Below are 19,360 nucleotides of genomic sequence, written 5' to 3'. Positions count from 1 at the left end.
ATTTTGTGTCTGGGGGGTCTAAAAGGTGTACCTGTGAAGTTTCAGCTCTGTAGCATGTCCAGAACCATAAAAAAAAAGATCGTTTGTATTAGAAAACTTTAAGCACAGGAATATGGCTTCTCTGCTGTAACACCTTGCCGGTTTAATAGCAGGCATTTTTTTGGGTTCTTTGCAGTCAGGAAAAACATCTGAACTTGTGTATAGTGGTACTGTGCACAAGTTCTGATGTTTTGCCTGCCTCCAAAACCCCCCAAAAAATGCCAGCAAAAACACACCTGGGCATTTTTTTTTTTGACGCTAGCGTTTTTTTTGGCATTTTTTGGGGTTCTTTTGAGGCAGGCAAAACATCTGAACTTGTGTATAGTGGTACTGTGCACAAGTTCTGATGTTTTGCCTGCCTCCAAAACCCCCCAAAAAATGCCAGCAAAAACACACCTGGGCATTTTTTTTTTTTGACACTAGCGTTTTTTTGGCATTTTTTGGGGTTCTTTTGAGGCAGGCAAAACATCTGAACATGTGTATAGGGGGTATATATAGGCATATATGTCTGAATATATACCCCTAGACATATATAGGTGTGATAGTAGCAGAAATATATTACTGTAAATGATTTCATTAGCGCAAGCATTTATTTCTGCTACTATCACACCTATATATGTCTAGGGGTATATATTCAGACATATATGTCTATATATACCCCCTATACACATATTCAGATGTCATGTCTGACATCAAACATGTCCTCAAAAAAGCACTGGCAGTGGCAGCCCCTGCAGCATTAAAAAATGCTTGCTGGTGAGAAGCCACATTCCTGTCCCGAAGCAGAGAAATGATCATTTCTCTATAGCGGTCACCCTGCTATGGAAGGGTTTTGTCACCCTGCCATAGCAGTCACTGTCAGTTAACCCTACACTACACTACGGTCCCCTGACGCTTAACACTTTCCCTACAGAAACTAAATTTTTGAAGCTAACTTAAGTGTAAAGGAGCACTCTAACTACACTAGATATCCCTTTCCTCACACTAAAAATAGCTAAATGACACTTTTAAAGTAAAATTAACAGAACTGCTTCCACTCTCTTCCATGTCCAGTATAACAATGCTGGGAATATGGCGGGGGCGATCTTATATACTGGGGGGCGTATTCACTAATGATTGGTCTAGGGACCCCCTAGTCACTCCAATCACATTCCTAGCATTCTTCTGCCCCCTCAATTGGCTTTTGCTAATGGTTCTGGTCCAATCACGGGCTTTTAAAGCCCATTTCCTGAAGCATTGCATTTTGGGCGGTTCTGGTTGCCGAATTCCGAACTTTTTGGGCAAAAAGTTCTAAATTCGGCCGAACCTCGAACACCCAATGTTCGGGCCGAACCGATGGTCGACCCGAACCGTTCGATCATCCCTAATTGACGTCCTTTTTTTTTCCCACAAACAGAGCTTTCTTTTGGTGGTATTTGATCACCTGTCCGATTTTTACTGTTTGCGCTATAAACAAAAAAAGCGCGACAATTTTGAAAAAATAACCATATTTTTCACATTTTTTTATATGAAATTCTCAAAAAAAATGTAAAAATTTTAGGCCAATTTGTTTTCTGCTACATATTTTTGGTAAACAAAATTGCAATAAGCGTATTTTGATTGGTTTGCACAAAAGTTATTGAGTTTACTAACTACGAGAAAGATTTATGTCATTTTTATTGTTTGTTTTTTTAACGCGTAATGGCGGCGATCTGCGTTTTTTTTTTTTTTGTGACATTGCGGCGGACAGATCGGACTCCTGACTGACATTTTTGACACTTTTGGGAGTACCGGTGACATTACTACAGTAATCGGTGCTATAAATATGCACTGTTACTGTAAAAATGATACTGGCAGGGAAGGGGTTAACTTTATTAGTGATCAAGGGGTTAAGTGGGTCCCTAGGGGCGTGGTTCTAACTGTCAAGGGGCGTGGCTTGTGATGTAACCACAGAGACATACGATCCTACATAGCAGGATCGTATAGTCTCTGCAGTTACACCAGGGAGAATGACAGGCGGCTTTGTTTACATCAGCCGCCTGCCTTTCTCCCTCTCCAGCGGGAGATCGCGAGTGGCCGGCGGACATCGGAGCCACCGGTCACTCGCGCGGGGACATCAGGGAACGAGCGGGAGCGCGCCTCCGGCGGCTCGTGGGCGAGCGACGTACCAATACGTCGCTTTGCCCAGGAGGAGCTGACCGCCGCAGTATATGTGCTTGCGGCGATCTGCAAGTGGTTAAGGCCTACAAGCATTAATGTCAAGCACCTTGCACACATTCCTAAACTTTTTTTTTTTTTTATCTTTTCCTGACACCAGTGACCTGGAGATGGGTTCAGTGGCTCTGTACACATGGGTGCTGTAGGCTGAACTCCCACATTGCAATGTGATTATATATTCTCCTTTTTAAAGTGGTTGTAAACTCTTACATATACCCAGTGAAGTGACTGGCTTCAGGTGATACACAGAGATGGAAAAAAATACTCCTACATAGGTTTTACCTGTTTATCTGCATCTGTTCAAAGTGCAGAATTTGTAAAGCTTTTCTGAACTGTCAGAAAGCAGGGGCAGGGAGCTGAAATTACACACTGCAGGGCTCAGTAAGGAGAGCCCTGGAAGCTAATTGGTGGATGGAAGGGACACATCCCCTTTCACATAGCATACAGGAACAAGGCTGAGGCTGTCAGTCACAGGTTATGTGCTGGTGCTCCCTCCTCTGTCACCTGTTTTTCTCTTCGTGTCAGATAGCAGAAGAACAGGGCAGCAGACATAAATGGCAATTAGTGCTCTGGATTGGGATTCTGACAAGTACACAATCTAGAAGGATATGCTTTGTTCATATTTTATGCATTGCGGCTGTGGCACGTGAACAACTGTATTGTAGGCTTTAGGTGGGCGATCGAGGGGGGATGGGCGCTTCCTTTTTTACCCCGCTCACACACACACACACACACACACACACACACACACACACACACACACCTTTTTTTGTTTTGCTGCAGCTCCAATGTATTTAGCTTTTTTAAACTAAAAGTTCAGTTGGGCTTTAATGAGAGCAGCCAATCATGCCTAATTTTTATGCCAGACCAGCTGCTAAAAGTTAAATCTGTGGATAGCAGCAGATAACACAGCCAGTCATTGGCAGGGAAATAGTCACCCAGTCAAACTGATTTTTATTTTTTTAAGTGATCGCTGTTTTTAAAATGAAATTTGTATGCCATGGAAGTCTGCCTATTCTCATCTACTGCTTGACTCTGCACATTTAGTGATACAAGTGATCTATCCAACTGCCATTTACTGTTTGTGGTTGGCATTATTATTCATCTTCTACTTCATTATTCAGCTGATATCTCAGTGCTGGTTGTGCAGTTGTGTCCAGCGGAGAAAAATACTTGACAGTTCCTTGCATCCCATCCTTTTAGAGTGTAATAAGATCAGTTCAGTAATATCATGCCCTGAGCATATTTAATCGCTGGATGTAGCTGGGAACAGGCGGTAGCTTCTCTCCCAGACAGGAGTCATTAATGTGAATGTTTTGCCAGTTCTTGCCCATATAATGCAGATGAGTGACAGAGGCTTTGGTGACATCTGGCTCCAATTTGTTGCTGTTTCTCATACCTGTGCTAAATGGGCAACACCTTTCCACCCGACTGCTCTCAAGTGTTAATGACTCCTGAGCACTTCCTATCTGCTAATGTTTGAGAAATCCCAATTAAATCACTTTGTTCAGTTCATTAGTACAGATGTAGTGTGTTTATTAGAGTCCTTTAAGTAGTGGAGGAAAAATAAAATCTCTTTGGTGGGATTATTTTTAACGTTCAGTCTTTCTTTGCTTTTCAGATTTCAGAATAGCCCTAATCCCTGAAAGCGAATCTGAGCTTTGCCCCCGCGGGTCAAAACATTATTGTGGCCACCAGCTTTACATACATGTGATCGATTGGCTGCTGGGAGTGCAGAAAATACACAATGGGGTTGATTTACTAAAACTGTAGAGTGCAAAATCTGGCGCAGCTCTTCATAGTAAGCAATCTGCTTCCAGGTTTTTTGTCAGTTTAAAGCGAAGTTCCACCCAAAAGTGGAACTTCCGCTTTAGGGAGTCCTGACCCCCTGACATGCCACATTTGGCATGTCATTTTTTGGGGGGGGGGGGGAGCGGGTACCTAGTTTTGACAGGTACCCGCTCCCACTTCCGCTCCTCTCCCCCTCCCTCCCTGCAATCTTCTGGGACACGTCAGAGGTCCCAGAAGATTGCGGCCAATCAAGACGCGCAGCGCGACTCGTGCATGCGCAGTGGGTACCCGGCTGTGAAGCCGCAAACTGTCACAACCGGGTGCCCACAGCAGTGATGCTGGCGCCGAGGGAGAGGATCGAGGCTTCGGGCGGCCGCATCGCTGGACCGTTGGACAGGTGAGTGAATGGCTGGAACTCCGCTTTAATTGAATGAGCTGAAGTTAGAAGCTGATTGGCTATTGTGCAGAGCTGCACCTGATTTTAAACTCTCCAGTTTTAGTAAATCATCCCCAATATTTCAAGTTCTGTGGGAGCTTAAGACTCAATTTTCCTCCACCTCCATGACAGTGCTGTTGCCTGGCAACTGGCTGCTCAGGAACTCAGTGCTGTCACTTGAGGTTGGGGAAAAATAGTCCTTAAAGTCAATATGAAATAAGCTCTCCTAATTTGCTTACTTCTTCGGACTCTGTGCCTCAGGAAGTAATTAAGTCCATGGGTCAGCATGACAAGCTGGCAATCAGCATTTTCAGAAGAAGCTTGCAATTTTCACCTCCATTTATTTTACAGCAAAGATTTCCTTTTTTGATAGAAATTTGCCACTGACCTGTAACAATAGACCCCTCTAGATTTTTATTAGAAATTCTGTATATAACCCTATAGAACAGGCCGTGCACAATCCACATGGGCTTTGCTGCTTAACAGCAGACAGGAAACAGAACTTTAGAGCATACCATAGATGCAGCTACAATCTTATGAACACTGCCATCTACTGGTTGAAGAATAAATCTCTACTAAATACTGATGTACAGTAGTTATTTTTGAGGCACTGGTGCACTACTATGGTATGCTACTGATAAAGGACATAGGACTATAGGTGCTAGTGAACTGCTTCTACCACTATATCAAGCTCTCTGAGCTTTGAGAATAATGCAACTATAAACCATGGAAATGGTACGCTGTTCAATTAAAAATTATACTCCTATCTATATGTGGTAAATACTTCAAGGAAATTACTTTCAACAATTGTGCATCATAATAACATAAAATAATAAATAAACAGTGCACATTATTATGTAAACATAAATGTATAAGGCTAAGTTCACATGTAGGCGTTTTGGAGCGTTTTTCTGCTCTAGGATCAGCTCAAAAAACGCCCAACAAGACAAATCCTATTTATTTCAATGGCCCCTGTTCACATCTGAGCGTTTTGACATTTTAAGCAAAACGCCCAACATTCAATAAAGTACATGAGCTTCTTTTTGGGCAGATTACAGGCGTTTTTATTTTTTTCCATTGGTCACTTGTCAACCTAAAAACGCCTGTAAAACACCTGAAAGAACACCCATAAAAACGCCTGTAAATAGCAACACCAAGATGTGAACGTAGCCTAAATGACGTAGTGAAAAAAATAGGATATAAAAAAAAACAAAACATAAAACAAACTTCTGCTCCCAAAAAAACAAGGTGCAAAAAAACAATATCCAGTGCATAAAGTGCTGCACAAAAATATTCAGTGCTAAATCGGTATTTTCTAGTAAATATTCCAGCCCCCTTTTATCCACCTCCTATGTGCAATGCACAGTCACCTGAAGACATATGTGTACAATCTCCCAATATAGTCAAGGTATTCCTCACAGGGATCCAGCTATCTTCCCTTTATGTCCACCTCTCTCCAGAGTGAGTGAGCTCCTCCGGCATATTTAAATGAAACCAGATGGGTTCATCGTGCGTTTTAAAATGTATTGATTAAAAACAGCGACATCTTTTACACTCACATTTGAAAGACTTGTAATCCACCTTAAAATTATGTCAAACAATGGGCAGAGGCTAAAGCGTCTCCAGCTCACCCAGCACGGGTCACCGTGGCCTTATTTACCTATTTGTGGACCTATTTTACACTGTTTGTTTTTTGGGAGCAAAAGTTTTGTTTATTTTTCATCCTATTTTTTCACTACGTTATTATTTGTACATATATGTTTATATAAGCATGTGCACTGTTTTTGGTTACTAGGTCAAAGATATTTATGATGATATGTTCTTATGATACACGATTGTTGAAAGTAATTTCCTTGAAGTTTTTACCAAATATAGCTAGGAGTATAATTTTTATTTGAACAGCTTACCATTTCATTGGTTTATAGATGTACAGTAGTTGTTGCACAAAATCCAATTCTGTATTCCAACACACTTTAACTTGTGGAGCTCCCAGGTTTTCAGTTATGCAAATACCTCCTTCACCTTTTAAGACAGCATTTGTTACTACATTGCTCCATCTCAGTACAAAATCCAAAATTATTTTAAGTTCTTCAGCTAAAGCTGTCCATACTGATGAGGCGGGAACAATTTGCTCTGCAGTTTGTCCTGTCGGGACCCTCCCGTCAAACATCTCTTGGTTGAAAGGTTGAAGGAGCCAGCCAGAAAATTGACATCCAAACAGTGTTGCATCCAATCGGGTATTCTGATAGCTAGGTGTTGCTGCTCAGGTATTCCAAATACAATACCCAGAGCCGGAGATAAGCTCAGCCTTTGGGCTGAAAAAAATAAAATAAAACGGCTTGTATGGCCATCTTTAGAAGCTAATGCTTTTGTCCCCTCCTCTTCCAAGCCTTAATTCTCATCTCATTAGCCACTGTTTTTGCTAGGTGAATCGACCAATTGTGAAGCTTGCATGTGTGGGGGTGTATAGTGCAGACCCCAAGGTTAAGTTGTTGATTGCAATACTTTTTTGAACTGGGTTTTTGGGCCCTGTGGTACTTCTAGAAAGTAATGGAAAGTGTATAAGGGTGGCTATTGTTGAATCCCAAGTGCCACCAGAGATGACTGAAACTGAGTGCATAGTACAAATGCATAAATATTTTCTAATAAGTACATATCAGGTGCTTGTATAGTGCCGTCCATTTGTGCAGCACTTTATAAACACACACACACACACACACACACACACACACACACACACACACACACACACACACACACACACACACACACACACACACACACACACACACACACACACACACACACACACACACACACACACACACACACACACACACACACACACACACACACACACACATATATATATATTATACATTCACATCAGTACTTGCTCTCAAGAAGCTTACAACTAAGGTACCGAACTCCCATTCATACACACACATACTAGGGCCAATTTTTTAATCTGGAGCCAATTAACCTGCCAGCATGTCTTTGAAGTGTGAGAGGAAACCAGTGTACCTGGAGGAAACCAATGCAGGCACAGGTTGAACATGTATACTCTGTATAGGTAGTGCCGTGGTGGATTAAAAACAAAAATATCAAGATTAGGGCTGCGCATCTTCACTTACCTCACAATTCGATTCGATTACAATTATTAGGGTCACTATTCGATACGATTCGATTCCGCAATGCATCACGATTACTGCCCATGCCCAGCCCACTGCCCAATGGTTTTCAAAACTTTATAAAAAACAAACAAGCAGTCACAAATTAAAGAATCATTTTTATTTTCATTTGCTTTTAAAGGACACTTCCCTGGACCCTGGCATGGCCTGCAAGCCCTGCATAGTGCACTGCAAACATATAGGAGGTCTTCTCAGGGATGTGATAAATACATGGCGGTGTATGGGGGTCTCCTCAGGGATGTCCAAGAAGTGATATATACATGGCGGTGTATGGGGGGTCTCCTCAGAGATGTGATATATATACATGGCGGTGTATGGGGGTCTCCTCAGGGATATCCAGGATGTGATATATACATGGCGGTGTATGGAGGTCTCCTCAGGGAGGTGATATATACATGGCGGTGTATGGAGGTCTCCTCAGGGATATCCAGGATGTGATATACACATGGCGTTGTATGGGGGTCTCCTCAGGTTAGTGATATATACATGGTGGTGTTACTCCACCATGTATATATCACATCCCTGAGGAGACCCCCATACAACGCCATGTATATATCACATCCTGGATATCCCTGAGGAGACCTCCATACACCGCCATGTATATATCACATCCTGGATATCCCTGAGGAGACCTCCATACACCGCCATGTATATATCACATCCTGGATATCCCTGAGGAGACCTCCATACACCGCCATGTATTTATCACATCCTGGATCTCCCTGAGGAGACCTCCATACACCACTGGTGTATGGAGGTCTCCTCAGGAATATCAGGGATGTGATATATATGCTATACTAACCAGTGTAACCCCAGCATGTCTGACAGTCTGCAGAGGACAGGAAGAATCACATGACTTCGGGGAGGACAATACAAAGCTGCAGCACAGGTTATAAGCACATCTTATGCAATCTGTAATGTTTCTAATATCGGTGTGTGTCTCTTCACTGGCACAGATCTTTCCTAGTTGCTGTGACCATGCCGGATAGTCCGGCTCCCCCTCTCCCTCAGTGTGCTTCCCCAGTGTCCGCCCCCTCACCTGGCTCTGCCGCTCTCCCGGTTCTCATCATCCTCCACCGTCACCCGAACCTTCCTGGGGCCAGAGCACTGATAGCTCCGCTCTCCTCTCCCACGAGGCCCGGCCGCTGCTGCCACTCTCATCACGCGCCAGCGCCGCCATGACAATCTGTACTGACAGACAACTCCGGAAATGACGTCATTAGGTAATCGATTTTGCAGTCACCCCGAATCGATGCAGAATCACGAAGGGTCGCATTGCGATGCATCGATTCAGCGATTATATTTTGCAGGCCTAATCAAGATACAGGCAGGGTGGTGCCACCCTTCTGTATGCGGACAACCTCTAGAGTCTAGTATGGATGATTTTATTTATTTGGAGTTTTCAGTGATGGATTGGGCAAATCCTGATACTGTTTGGCTGAATTTGGGCTCACTTAGGCCGCCCATACATGGTTCGAATCTCAGTCGGTTCAGCAGGAAATGGCCAAGGTTTGAGCTGTTAATGGGCAGGCTGAGTGTACCAAGTTGATCAACCAACTTGGGTACAAGCAGCCTGCCAGATTCTCTTGTGATTATCGCTAGCACCTGCTATGGCCGCTAGCCATAATCACTGTCTTCGTCCGACAGGGACGGTTTCCCCAGCCTCCCTGCCGGGAGAAGACAATTGTGGATTCCCCTGTCAGCACTGCCTGTGTTGATGGGGGAATTGTGCAAATTTATTTTTGCGGGAAAGAAATTAGCACCATGTACAATATGTCCTGCCTTACTGACACTGTCTTCAGAATTGTACATTATTCAGATTTGTCTTGTATGCAGCAGATCTATTTACTCTTGTTTATGCAGTTGTAAAAGAAAATGACCCACTCCTTACCATAATCTACACTGTTGTCATTGTTGGTTGCAATTTCTGTTATTTGTTTTATTGAGTCATATAAAACGTGTGTGCATTTATTTCCTTTGAGGGCTTGCCTGGCATTGGAAGAGAAATGGCATTGAAGTTCATCAGGTCTCTGAATGGAGAGAGTGTGCTACAGAGGTAAGCTGAAATCCTAAATGTAAACTGCATAATATACAGTATATCAAAGAGGGCATCTAGTGTACACCTTTATTTTCCCTAGCCCCTCCTGTGTAGGTCACATGTAATGTACAGGGTTCGTACGGTCCTGGAAAAGTTTTGGAATTTTTAGATGTCACTTTCCGGGCCTGGGAAAGTCATGGAAAATTAGTAAACACCACTAGGTTTTGGAAAAGTCATGGAATTACTGTGGAGGAGCGGGGAGCGGATGCTTAATTATTTTAATTATTTTGATCCCTAATGATATTGCCACATACTGTATTTACATTTACATCGGGGTATTAGCGTCCTTCCGGGTCTGCGGTATGCGCGTGCTGTCACTGGCCAGCAGCAGCCGAGGAGATGAACCAATCAGGCAGCGGGGAGGGCCGGCCGCGGTTTGCCTGGAGACTGTGACTGGCCAGCAGCAACAGCCGGGAGATTACAAACCAATTGGGCAGCGAAAGCGTCACTGGAGGGCGGGCCAGCCGCATGAACGTGATGATGACGCGGAAGGGGGCGGTAACCGTTTGGCCAGTCACAGTCTCCAGGCAAACCGCGGCCGGCCCTCCCTGCTGCCTGATAGGTTAATCTCCTCGGCTGCTGCTGCTGGCCAGTGACTGACAGTAATGGCAAACTGCGGACCCAGAAGGACACCTATCTGTACCAGTCCTGTACGCTGAATGTAAAAAAATATGTCAATAAAATTATTAAGCATCCAATCCTGAGTGGCTCCTTTCTGTTAACTCTTTTCTGCCTGTTTGTGGGACTGTAGGTTCGGCCTAAGAGTAGTAAGCGCCAAATTTTGTGCATTTAACTGTGCCATCCAAATCACAGTGTCCAGCTGCACCTTCATGAGTGCTTTATTCCGGCAAGCAGGAGCACCCATTACTGTTCCTTCTCCAAGAGTAAGTGCCGCATTTGTGCATCAGATCTGTGCCATCCATACCAGTCCGCCTGCACCTCATGACTGTGGCTTGGGCCTAAAAGATTAAGTGCTGCATTTGTGACATATTTTCTTCTTATTTAACATGTATACATAGACATTTCATGAAACATTAGGTCATGAATATTTACGTGAAGTCATTGAAAAGTCATGAAATTTTATTGGTGAAAATGTGTATGAACCCTGAATGTAAGGAAGTACTCTGGGAACAGAATGTGTGCATGTTTACAGTATACATAATATACTAGGGACAGTTTTGACAGGAACCAATAACTTGCCAAACAAGCAGAAACATAAGTCATTTTGGGACTTTACTATTTTTTTTTTTTCCCCTTGATTTGATTTGATTTGACAATAACTTTTCAGCATGTCTTTTGGTGTGTGGGAGGCAACTAAAACCCATGCATACAGTGGGAGAACATGCAAACTCCATGCAGATAGTGTCCTGGTTGGGATTCGAACCATGGACTCCAGTGCTGCAAGGCAGAAGTGCTAGCCATTTAGCCATAGTGCTCCTTTATCAGGTTTTAACTGTGTTCCTGATGGGGAGGGATGTTAACCCTCTTTATCCGGGAGACCTTTGTGACAAAGTGATGGGTAAAACCAAAATTTCCCGGGTGTCATGGGGCATATTAATCTGGTAAAAAAAGATTTTTCTTTTTTTAAACTAGTTTATATTTTTTGGCATGCCCTCTTTACATTCCTTTTTCATATATTCAATTCTATGAAGTCTATACTTAACACCTTCACTTGGGTCTCTTCCCATCATAAGCTGTCATGGCATGTCCTGAAATGTCCCATTAACTTGGGGGGCACTGGCAACCTCTATTACATAGCTTCCCAACTCTCCCATTTTATTAAATTTTGACAAAGGGGATATGGACAGACATATTGCCTTGGTATGTTCCACTGTACCCTATCCTGTGATTCATCCTTTTCAAATCCTCCTAAACACTCCACGTGACATCTCCTATTTGGGAGGCTGTGGACACATGCTTTATCATCATGCCAAAATTTTGAAATTAGCCACATGCAAGGTAAATATTTCATCCTGTCACAGCCATACGCCCCTTTGGAGTAATTCTTGTATGTCCAAGCTTTTGTTGATACCCGTATTTAGGCAGTGGGTGGATAGAGGAGTTATATACAGTGCATCCGGAAATCCTCACAGCACTTCGCTTTTTCCACATTTTGTTATCTTACAGCCTGCTTCCAAAATTGGTTAAATTCAATATTTTCCTCAAAATTCAACAAACCTTACCCTATAATGACAATGTGAAAGAAGTTTGTTTGAAATCTTTGCAATTTTTTTTAAAAATTAAAAAATCACAGTACATAACTATTCACTGCCTTTGCCATGACACTAAAAATTGGGTTTAGGTGCATCCTGTTCCACTGATCATCCTTTAGATGTTTATTCAAATTGATTGGAGGCCACCTGTTGTAAATTCAGTTGATTGGACATGATTTAGAAAGGCGCACACACATCTGTCTTTATAAGGTCCCACAGTTAACCATGCATGTCAGAGCACAAACCAAGCCATGAAGTTCAAGGAATTGTCAGTAGAGATAGGAATGTATCGAGGCACAGATCTGGGGAAGGGTACAGAAACATTTCTGCATTAAAGGTCCCAATGAGCACAGTAGATTCTATCACCTGTAAATCAAAGAAGTTTGGAACCACCAGGACTCTTCCTAGTGCGGGCCGCCCAGCCAAACTGAGCGATCAGGGGAGAAGGGCTTTAGTCAGGGAGGTGACAAAGAACCCGTAGGTCATTCTGACAGAGCTCCAGCATTTCTCTGTTAAGAGAGGAGAACTTTTCAGAAGAACAACCATCTCTGCAGCACTTCACCAATCAGGCCTGTATGGTAGCGTGGTCAGACAGAAGCCATTTCTTAGTAAAAGGCACATGACAGGAGTTTGCCAAAAGGCACCTGAAGGACTCTAAGGCCATTAGAAATAAAATTCTTTGGTCTGATGAAACAAAGATTTGGCCTGAATGGCAAGCGTCGTGTATGAAGGAAACCAGGCAATGCTCATCACTTGGCCAATACCATCCCTACAGTGAAGCATGGTGGTGGCAGAATCATGCTGTGGGGATGTTTTTTAGTGGCTTGTACTGGAAGACTAGTAGGGATCGAGGAAAAGATGAATGCACCAATGTACAGAGAGACATCCTTGATGAAAACCATCCCATTCTGAGGTGCAGAGGGCTCTGGAGCAAAAGGTTCATCTTCCAACAGGACAATGACCCTAAGCACACAAGATAGCAAAGGAGTGGCTAAACCCTATTGAGCATCTGTGGGGAATCCTCAAACGGAAGATGGAGGAGCACAAGGTCTCTAACATCCACCAGCTCCGTGATGTCATCATGGAGGAGTGGAAGAGGACTCCAGTGGCAACCTGTGAAGCTCTGGTGAACTCCATGCCCAAGAGGGTTAAGTCACTTAGGGGTGTACTCACTTTTGTTGCCAGTGTCATTTCTTCAGTGTTGTCACATGAAAAGATATCATAAAATCCTTACAAAAATGTGAGGGGTGTACTCAGCTTTGTGAGATACTGTATTTATTTCATCTGTGTATTTAGTAATTTGCTGAAATGTAGATTTAACATTTTGATTCTCTAACCTAGAATTAGTATGCAGACAATAGTTTGAACTCTGTACGTGTTTTTTTTTTTTTTTTTTTTTTTTTAAGGACTATGTTAACCCACTGGCTGTGTTTGCCCATCTGAGTCGCTGACCTTGAGCCAGCATTCAGCATGTAAAATCTATATACCTGTATGTAGGTCAGCACAATAACCGATCAATTCTCAATTAAAAATGAAAGGTCCGCAATGGCAACCTACATATTTGGCCATACAGGTCTCCTTTAAGTATGGAGAATGCCAGAGTTTAGAAATGATTGATTATAGTGGTTGCTTCCAGTTTGCTCATAGGCATGACGATATTCTTCTTCACAGGTTTTACCAGTGGAGGAAGCAGTTTGATGATCCCACAATTCCCCCTAAATCTGCCAAGAAGACCGCTCACTGTTCTGTCTGCTGTCATCCAGGTATATAGCGGCATCCTCTGCTCTGTCATGTTTTATGGACTGGAAATGAGTTGTTTACGTTCTGTTGTGGAACTCCTGGATAATAGATTGCACTTGTCACATCTTCATAGATTCTTAATGGAACAAGAGTTTGCTAATTCCCCAATGATCTGCATAGTGAGTGCCAAGATGAGACATTTCCCATGATTCATCACATAGGCTGTCTGATCACCATCTGAGGGCTCGATTTTCTTACGAAATTTTGTGTATGGGAGCGTTTAAGTATAGCTAGAACCAAAATGTTGTTTTTTTTTTTGTAGTCCAATACTTCTGTTTTGATTTACCTTTTAATTTTTACCGTTTTCTATTAAGATTTTCTTTCACTTCATGTTCCAGAAATATGAGGAAAAGTGAAAATAAATTTTTCTAAAGGAAAGGAAACACCCCCCCCCCCCCCCCCCGGACTGTTGTCTCTAGAACAAGTGTCCCTATTGAAAGATTTACTTCTATTCCTGTTCCGATTAATAAAGAGGGTGGATCTACACAGTGCCTGATTTAGAATTATGTTGTTCCAGAGTCTGTCACAGAGCTATAAAAAGACAGACGTTTAAAAGTTATGCATTTCGAGTCATACACAGTAAAAAAATTTTAAGCACCTTGCCACACGAGAACCTATATGAGAAGCGATAGATGTGATGGAGATTATGTGTATGCCTGTTGGAAAGTTCCTGGCTTACAATTGGAATTCTAATTTATCCAAAAGGTGTTGAGTAGGGTTAACCTCCCTGGCGGTCTGATTATGTCAGGATTTCTGTGCTAAAAGCGGTACATTTTGCATGGAAATCTGTTGTTTTTATATTGTAAAACTCACCTTCCCCTGTGATCCTCCGCCGTCCTCCCGCTGTCCTCACACTCTCTCCCCGCCGGCACCTGTCTTCCGATTCCCTTCCCTGCGAGCGTTGCGACGCAGGGGGGTGAAACCAGCGGCAATTTCAAAAATGTAAATACACCAAATGACATGATACAAAGTTGTGATCCTAATGGATTACACTGTATCATGCCATTTCACCACAGGATTGCACCTGGTGACTTTTCCAGTGCACTGCCTGTGCTTTTCCAGTTCTTTGTGCCTGGAAAATGGAGAACGACCATGGCATCCAAAAAGTGTTCTTTTTGCGCAAAAGCGTTTTTGGACTAACTGGAAAACAGCGACAGCAAAACTGAGTTACTTGAAGAACTGAGTGATAGCGATTCGTGGGAAAATTTGTCATCAGGTACGGAAAGTGACAGCGACGATTCTGATGTCTCCTTCTGGCACATAGCACCGCTGGAAATTCTGAAGAATTATTTGATATACTTCCCAAATTCCACAAGCGGTGTGCCAGAAAGAGACATCAGAATCATCGCTGTCGTCACTTTCCGTACCTGATGACGAATTTTCCCACAAATCACTATCGCTCAGTTCTTCGAGTAACTTAGTTTCACTGTCGCTGTTTTCCAGTTCGTCTAAAAGCGCTTTTGCGCAAAAAAAACGCTGTGTTCGTTCTCTATTTTCCAGGCACAAAGCACTGGAAAAGTCACCAGGTGCAATCCTGTGCTGAAATGGCACGATACAGTGTAATCTGTTAGCATCACAGCTTTTCATCATGTCATTTGTGTATTTACACTTTTGAATTTGCCGCCGGTTCCACCCCCTTGCGTCGCAACGCTCGCAGGTAAGGGTACCGGAAGGCAAGTGCCGGCATCAGCCGTGCACAGAGCAGGGAGAGAGTGTGAGGACGGCGGGGAAGATGGCGGGGGATCGCAGGGAAGGTGAGTAACATTTTGGGGTAATCCCGAGTGTGCCTCGGGGTTACCACTTTAGGTACTGAAAATTAACCCCGAGCCACAGTCGGGAATACCGCCAGGGAGGTTAAAGGATAGGTTCACCTTTTAGAAAAAAAAAGGCACATCTTTTTGCAGGTATTTTTTTCTATTAGGAGCCTGTAAAGCATTGCACCAGTGATCAGCAGATTGTGGGTGCAATCTCAGGCTCCTGCAGACTGTCAGTGTCTGCCCATAACTTGTGTTTTGAAGGTAAGGGAAGCCTAGATGTGGATCTTCTAGCCTTGAGGTTCAACAAGGTTTTTCTATGGGTAGAGGGATCCTCTAGCGAAAACAGTGGATGCTCTGATGGCTTGATCTAGGTATTTTCTCCCCTAAACCCCTTCCTCTTGATCAAAATGGTAGCATTCTGGTGATCCCCATTGCTCCTAGATTTGCCAAGGTGGAAGTGGTACACCGATCTCGTAAGACTTTTGATAGGCCTTCCCTGGGCTCTGCCTGGTTGTCAGGATCTTTTGTCCCAACAAACCATTTACCATCTTGCTTCTCGACCACTGTCCTTCACGGCATGGCTGTTGAAGCCTACGTTTTGAGGAAAATTACTTCTTACAAGGTCTATTATTGGACAAGGAAAGTACACTTCTCTTGGTGTGAATCTTGGGCTTCCACCTCAGGTGTTTCTCTGGGGGCCAATTTCCTGCTTTCCTGCAGCTGGGTTAGTACCAGCTTTTGACTCTCTGTACTATCCGGCTCATGCGTCTACCATTTATCTTCTTCTCTTGGCCTCTAATTTTTTGATTAAGACCTTTTGTACAAAGGATCTCCCTTGTAGTCACTTTTTTTTCACTGCATTTAAAAAACTAAACAGTAAAGTTAGCCCATTTTTTTTGTATATTGTGAAAGATGATGTAACACTGAATAGATACCCGACATGTTACGGTTTAAAATTGCGCATACCCGTGGAATGGTGACAAACTAGGGTCAATAAAAATATCCATAGTTGATGCTTTAAACATTTTTAACGGTTACCAGTTTAGAGTTAGAGTGTAGCTCTTTTTTTTAAATTATTGCTCACGCTCTGACATTCGCGGCAATACCTCACATGTGGGGTTTGAACAGCGATTTCATTCGCGGCCCGACTTCCGTATACGTTTTCTTTTGTGCGCTAGCTCATGGCGATGTGGGCAGCTAAAAAATTTTTTTTTTTCCTATTTATTTAATTTTTTTTAATTTTAACACCGGTTTTAAAAAAATAAAAAATCTGATCACTTTTATTGCTGTCACAAGCAATGTAAACATCCCTTGTGACAGCAATATGCAGTGACAGGTACTCTTTATGTAGGAAAAAATATAAATATAATAAAGTCGTGCTAAAAGTTCAAAAATGAAACAGATGAGTGTCCATATATAAGCCCAAAATTATTAATAAACGGTGATGTGTAGAAACAATGAGTGATCAATCCAGGCTCCCAATGGTATTGTGCTTTCCAGAGAGGAAAACGCTAATTTGACTCCCAAAGAATATGATGTGTGGTATCATGAAATAAAAAAACGCCATAGCGTAAAACCTCACAACACAAATATATTAAATAAATAGTGTGTTGCACTCACAAAAATGTTATAAATTCACCTGTGAAAACACCATATGTGAACCAAGCTCGTGCAAATACTCCTTACCAAATAAAAAAATATAGATGTGCTCATCAAAAAATAAAGTGGCTGATAGGGAAACTGATATGTGAAATCCACCACCGATATTAGGCGCTTCTTACCAGATCACCAAAATAAATGAACATGAATAATCGGATATAGGTGTGTAACCAAGTAAATGGACCCCGATGGGTGAAGCAGGCACATATAGGTACTCCTTACCAAAAGGTGATTAAGATAATCATAAATTCCACAAATGACAGATAAGTGTAATATCCACCACCCATCATAATGCCTCTTACCAGACTCCCAAAAAAATTGCTCTTATAAGGGTCCTGGTGTTGAGGAGGTAAATCACTGGCTCCACAAGTTAGCTCAAGGAAACGATCGCCAAATGGATATCACCCCCATGAAACAAAAGGGAGCGCCATAGTGTAAAATCCAATGAACTTTTATTAAATAAACAAAGAAATTCACTCACATGCAGGAAAAAAACGGTATCCACATATATTTGTAAACCGCCGGCCGGACGGCTGCGCTCGTCCGCACCCCCTGGACGCTCAGGGGGATGACGTCAGCACGCCGTGACCTTACCCGTTTCGTGTCAGATGACATTCTCTCTTTATGGAGGGATCGAGGGTCTAAAAGACCCTAGACCCCTCCACTGCACTTCCATGTATTCCAAACGCCAGAAAACTGCATTTTTGAATACATTCACTTTTTGAAACTGCTGCCTTTAGCAGCCGAGTAACCTAGACGTGACGTCATGGACGCCGCCTCCGGGTTACATCATCGGAGACCCGATTGAAGCCGCATCCAGCTTAGATCGGGACTCCACCCAGCCAGCGGAACGCGCCGGCTGTTTGCTTGGGTCTCCCAGTGGGACGGGAGACCCGGGCAGAGCCGCGGGAGGGGGGCGTCCCTTCCCGCTCGCCGGGGTAACGATCGAGCGGCTCCCAAGCCGCATCGGTCATTACCGCCGGAAAGCCGATCGCTGGCTCTAAACAACGGTACCTGGATGATGCCTCTAGCTAGAGGCACCATCCCGGTACAACCACTTAAAGTGAGTCGACGTAGGTCTACGTCAGTTTGCGTTAAGTGGTTAAGTGATTGATTGTAAACCCTTACATATACCCAGTGAAGGTATACATGATGTGAAACAAATTCTCCTACTTAAGTTGTACCTGTTTATCTGCAGTCTTCCATTCTCTACATCCATTCAAAGTTCAGAATGTATAAGGCTTGTCAGTAAAAAGTACACACTATAGAAGTATATGCTTTGTTCATATTTCATGTCTGAGGTTTACAACCACTTTTAATGTATTTTAGTCATGTCATTTTCCTGTAAAGCCTCCCTTTTATGTGACAGTGCTGTTGGGCACAACCATTTTGGATGTGATGTCAGCACCCCTAAAAAAAAAAAATAAACTCAGAGCTGTCACTCAAGTGACTCTCTAGTATTCCTCTCTGCTTCTCCCCTGGAGCTAGGCACAGACAGTAATGATACATTACCAGAAGAGGAGAGGACTAATATTGTACAATGGAAGGGGCAGTGCCAGGGACTTGACTCTTCTGGAGAAGTCACGTTTTCGTAAAAGTTCAAAGGCACATTGCAAGTGAAGAAAAACATTTATATTTGAAGTATTTTTTGTGTTTTTTTTTCTTTTTTTTTTTTTTTCTTAAAAGGTTAGTTTGCAACAGGGTCTCTTTAAATATATCCTGCAAAAGCTAAGCTTAAATGTAATTTTATGTTTTACCTTTTAATACCATCCATAAGAATGAAGATTAAACGAAACCTGTGCTGTTGTCCCTTTAAGGTTCAGCTAAGGAACACCAGCGGAAAGGGTGCAGGCTGTGTGCCAGCGATCGATACTGCGAGCCGCATGACTACGATTACTGTTGCCCATGTGAGTGGCATAAGTCTGAAGAAGAAAAAAAGAACAACCCCTTAGAATACACCCTCAAGACGTACGTGTTTGTTCATGTATTTAAACTATGGCAGGCTGGGGTTACCACAATCTATTTATTCCTTTATGTGAATATCTTTGTTTTATGACCTGCAGGAAGGCAAGAAAACGTGAAGGTTTTCCTTATCATGAGGTAGGGTAACCCACCTGTCAAGATCACAGTTATTATTATGGAGAGTATATGGCTTTAAATATTCTTTCCTAATTATTTCA

The 19,360-nt window shown here is 42.8% G+C and overlaps 1 protein-coding gene across 1 annotated transcript in view; it reads left to right on the top strand.

Moving 5' to 3' along the window:
* Positions 1 to 19,360, top strand: part of GEN1 (GEN1 Holliday junction 5' flap endonuclease) — an 80,480-nt gene that overhangs the window by 34,211 nt on the left and 26,909 nt on the right. The window contains exons 5-8 of the mRNA XM_082251682.1: positions 9,636 to 9,709; positions 13,636 to 13,727; positions 18,998 to 19,148; positions 19,244 to 19,280. Of these exons, the coding sequence (XP_082107808.1) occupies positions 9,636 to 9,709; positions 13,636 to 13,727; positions 18,998 to 19,148; positions 19,244 to 19,280 (354 nt within the window). The remainder of the gene's footprint in view (positions 1 to 9,635; positions 9,710 to 13,635; positions 13,728 to 18,997; positions 19,149 to 19,243; positions 19,281 to 19,360) is intronic.

Source organism: Pelophylax lessonae (assembly GCF_965119305.1).
Source record: "Pelophylax lessonae genome assembly, chromosome: 3".
Taxonomy (NCBI): Eukaryota; Metazoa; Chordata; class Amphibia; order Anura; family Ranidae; genus Pelophylax; species Pelophylax lessonae.
Note: the sequence above shows the minus strand (reverse complement) of the source record. Positions and strands in the feature narration are given on the sequence as shown.